The sequence below is a fragment of the Cibotium barometz genome, chromosome 26, assembly GCF_041138505.1.
Source record: "Cibotium barometz isolate CiBa-2024 chromosome 26, ASM4113850v1, whole genome shotgun sequence".
Taxonomy (NCBI): Eukaryota; Viridiplantae; Streptophyta; class Polypodiopsida; order Cyatheales; family Cibotiaceae; genus Cibotium; species Cibotium barometz.
In genome coordinates this window covers 9,640,177-9,644,539 of record NC_141071.1, presented here as the reverse complement: position 1 = coordinate 9,644,539, position 4,363 = coordinate 9,640,177, and the positions used below count along the sequence as shown (strand labels likewise).

General features: G+C 45.2%; 1 protein-coding gene across 2 annotated transcripts; it reads right to left on the bottom strand.

The window, feature by feature from the left end:
* Positions 1-380: 380 nt before the first annotated feature.
* On the bottom strand, positions 381-3,871 carry REP (Rab escort protein). Of its 2 annotated transcripts, none has more exons than XR_015269185.1 (9): positions 2,459-3,871; positions 2,084-2,209; positions 1,900-1,999; positions 1,731-1,769; positions 1,384-1,633; positions 1,223-1,298; positions 929-1,086; positions 745-828; positions 381-594 (listed from the first exon to the last, which is right to left on the bottom strand). XR_015269185.1 is itself a non-coding variant. In XM_086820233.1 (9 exons), exons 1-9 carry the CDS (start codon positions 3,805-3,807, stop codon positions 463-465), a joined length of 2,346 nt encoding a protein of 781 aa, XP_086676359.1. In that variant the 5' UTR covers positions 3,808-3,871; the 3' UTR covers positions 381-462. The 2 variants fall into 2 exon arrangements, 1 of the variants encoding a protein (XP_086676359.1); XM_086820233.1 differs by having other exon boundaries at positions 929-1,118.
* Positions 3,872-4,363: the final 492 nt, after the last annotated feature.

The following is a 4,363-nucleotide window of genomic DNA, read 5'->3' as shown; positions in this document are numbered from 1 at the left end:
TAAAGTTATGCCAACCTTGATAGACCTACTAGAATCTTGTTCATTTGAACAAACCCACAGATAAGATAGACATTAAGATATAATGTGAAATATGCAACACATAATCCTGACATTTATCACTAATAAGCCTTTTTGGCACGTGGCTACCACATCCGGAGAGCCAATCATAAGCGCATTCAAGGTGCATTCAGAGTCATGGAAAATCAATGGAAGCCCTGGGACACAGGAAACACACCCTATCTAGCATACATTGCCCGACCCCTGGCCCTAGGCAGTGTCCCTCTCCATAACCCCCAAGCCCCCTGCACAGCTTTGGGTACTTAAAACCAATCAACAACCACAACCTGGGCTTACCACAACGTACAAAACATCAAATGCACGACTTGGAATTTAATTCTTAACCACCATATTATAAATCAGACCAAAACAGCAGCCGTAAAAGATTTTGGCATGTCTTCTTGCTTATGAAGTCTCTGTTGTATCAGTTGTATGATTATCAGTGTCTCTAGACCCACATTCAACTCCTTCAACATCATTTTCTGAGGATACCGTTCTTGGGAAAAACACATCCAATGGATAAAGCCCTTGGAAGACCTGTAATTGGAACAGCCCGATCAATCATCAGATACCTTCAGAGACATTATTTTCTGTGATACTGTTTACCGCCAAGTAACACAAGGAGAAAAACCAGTAAAAACAACCAGAAGGGAGAAAAGAAGGCAAGGGGGGTGCGGGGGTGCTGACCTTCTCTGCAGAAGCCACTACACTTCGATAATCAAGTGTTTCATCTGGCATTCCACAAACTGCAATATGACCTGCTGATACCCACTGCACAGGAAACAACAAACAATGCTGAATTCCAGGGTTTGGAATACACTCACACCCGTGTAGCATGAGACAAAAAACAGATGACCAGTAAGTATCATACCTTGGCACCTTGAGAAAATACACCATGTTGCACATAAAAGACCGCCCATATCAAAGTAGGTTTGTCCTCCGCTACAACTGCTTCGGCACTGTTAGAGTCTGGGCAGCTGAAGAGAGACTGCGTAGCTGCTTGTAAAACCTCCATGCCAACCAATTCATCTGAGCATGCCGTAGAGAGTTGCACAAGGAATCTTCCATAGTAAACGTTGGGTGAAACGGTAAGCTATGGGGTTATGAACCAGCACAAATATACTGGTACTGACCTTTAATTTTTTATTAGATTAGAGCCACTTACTTCCCTTCTGGGCAAACAGAAGCACTGCTTCCTAGTTGAAGAACCCGTACAACCCCATTCGCTTTAGCTGTCAAGGCTGAAAAGGTCCCACGCCACGCAATGTCAATAGAGCAGAAAAGTCTGCAAAACATTTGCAAAGAACATCCACAAGACCTTCTTACATTGAGGAGGAAAGACGACCATGAGTGTAGACAGGTCTGGCTTTAAGGACTTGTCAGTAATACATATGCTGCGAACCACTTTAGAATTATTTTCATGATGAGCCACATCATCAATACCGCCGCTTCGCAACATGGACTCACACATAATGCCCTTGCAAAGTGTCGTATACAAGGAGGGTCCAGTCACGAGTTTTCGACTGAATATCAACTGACCAGTAGACACTCGTAGCCCCTTGAATTCATGGGTTTCCTGTACACAAAAATCAGATCTCTTAAAAAAATTGCCCATGGCAAAGCACCAAGACGCAAGATAAGAAAATGCACTCCTGGTTGCCAAGTTTTGAGACCTTGTCTCTAAGTAAAGCATCCACGGGCATTCTGAGGACCTGAATCACCGCAACACAAAGCATAAGACTTTCATAAGCTCTATATGCTTTGGACTTACCTTACCCACTATTCAAAAGCTTTGTAAACATGGTTCCTAATCCACGATACTTGTTATAATAGAGAGCTTACATAAAGGGCTCCTTTGACGGCTGCACAGCGACTGAAAGCTTGAGGCAGCTCTCCTTGACCATACAAGGGATACAAGAAGGCTTCCATTGCATTTGGAAACCTGAAATCACCCCCAAAAAAAAAAATCATTCGCCAAGGTCTCCACTTAAGAAACAATTGTTAGACCACAAGATGTAAGGCATACCTTCCAACTGAAGTAAGATAAAGATCCAAGTTCTGCATCCCCTCCCTTGTGCTAATGATAGAGCTGGCACCCTCTGCAGATGAATCTTGCTTACACTTTGCCAAGGCTATGGCATACAGGATTATTCTGCAGGTAAAGGAGGTAAAAAAGAAAACCTTTAGATACAACAGAATGTGTGTCTGCACACACCCACACGACCATATGAGCAGATCAGATACATACATGCGCCATGTTGACAGTGGGTAGAAAGAAGTTGGAAGGGGGAGAAGCTTTGAACAAGACAAATACAACTTTCAAAACCAGAAAATTTAGGGCAAAAATCAGCATGCAAATTGATGCAGTCCGTGAAGGACTAGAGTAGGTACTGCTTTGTACGCTTGAACAGATGAAGGAAGCTGCCGCCCTTGCAAGAACTCTGCAAATGGAGACTCCAGATCCTCTTCGCTGATCTGAGATGCTTCCGGATTTGATGAGGCATGGTCTACCACCAGCTTGAAAAAGCGCATCAAGTGGCGTTTCTCAGCGTTACCTAGAGTGCGATCCTTGAAAACATCAGCACGAGATGATGGCACAGGTGATAACCCTTCAGAGCTCCAGACGAAGCTAGCTTCCAGACCTTTAAATTCAAGGTAATTGCTGGCTCCAGATCTTAACAACAACTCTACCAGAGGTCCTCCACAAAAGGCTAGCTTAGGCCCTGCTAGATCAATGCTGTAGCTACGTGAAAGCCCTGGATTTTCTGCAGAACTCTGCAAGAAATGGAAATTTGAATACATTGAGCAATCGGGCTCTACAACTACAGCCTCCAGGCCCATCTCTGCCGTAGCCAAGGCATTTACGTTCAAGCTTGATTCTTTCTGTTGATTGTCTATGTCTGCAGCCATGGCCAAACCCTCTTTCTGCACATCTGTGATGTCTGCAAGAATGTCTAAACCCTCTTTCTGCCAATCCTTTCTCTCTGCATCCATGGCAGAACCCTCAACCTTTGTATAGTCATCATACAGATGAGGTTGATCCTGTTTCTGTACATCTTTGTTCTCTGTCACCGTGGCCACCTGCTTGATCTCAACATCTTCATTCTCTGTGGCCATGGCCAAACCCTTGCTCTCAACATCTTCTTTCTCTGTGGCCATAAGGAAACTCTTGCTCTCAGTTTTTAGCGCCCCTTCACTCAAAGACGCATCATCAACGGTATCGTCATCACCATCACCCAGGCGATCCGGAACCTCTTTCTGTGCACCTTCATTTTGTATGCCCATGGCCAGACCCTTGATTTCATCGTCACCATCACCAACATGCAAGCAAGCCAGACCCTGTTTTTGGGCACCTTCAATATTCAGGCCCTCGGTCTTAGCTTGCGAACCTTCTTCCACGGTCTCCATAGCCAAACCCTTGATCTCCGCATTTAGCGCCTCCATGCTTGCAGAATCATCATTATCACCATCATCAAGCAGACCCTGATCTGTGAGAGCCTTCGATTCAGACGCGGGGGACCCCCGTGGCTGCGAAGGGGAATAGGGGAAGGGAAGCAGACCTGCAGAAGCACACCAATCGGAGAAAGCTTTGAAGGGGAGGGACGCCCAGTGAGATCCGTAGAAGTCGCACGGGTCGATGTGCAGGACGGAGTGGCCATTGGATGCAGCAGCGGCAGCGACGATGCACTGAGGGAGGCCCGTGCCTAGAATGATGAGGTCGAAGGAGGAGGGCTGGATCAAGTTAGACATCGCTGAAAGCTTCAGACGGATGTGTAACGTTACTAACAAAGTACCTAAGGTTAATTAAAAAAATTTCGTAAGGTTTACAGAAACCTTACTAACAAAGTACCTAAGGTTATCCAAGTTTCCCTCATAAATTAATCAAATTTCTTTTTTTACTCACTGTATGCCCCTGTTAGCTGCACCTATGAGGGATTTCCTTCCATCGATGATATTTTTTATTTTCAACAACAAAAAAACCTATAATGTCGTTATTCCACATGCACATAGGACTCGCGCGAGGAGATCTCCTTCATGCCTACTTGAGATCCACACACTATAAGTTGACCGTTTTCACTGTAAAATAGTATCTCTTGCACTGAACATTAGAGAGTTGCACATGCAAATTGGGTTGGGCGTGCCCACAACAACATGGTCGGAGGGACACACATAAGAGTGATTCCGACCTAGCCAAGCAAGCCATCCATGCTTTGGCAAACTTTCTATGAGCTCGAAGCCAGGACGTGGGTACAGGAGGGGAGACCATTGAGAAGTGGGAAGGAGGATGCAACATGAGGTGGAGACA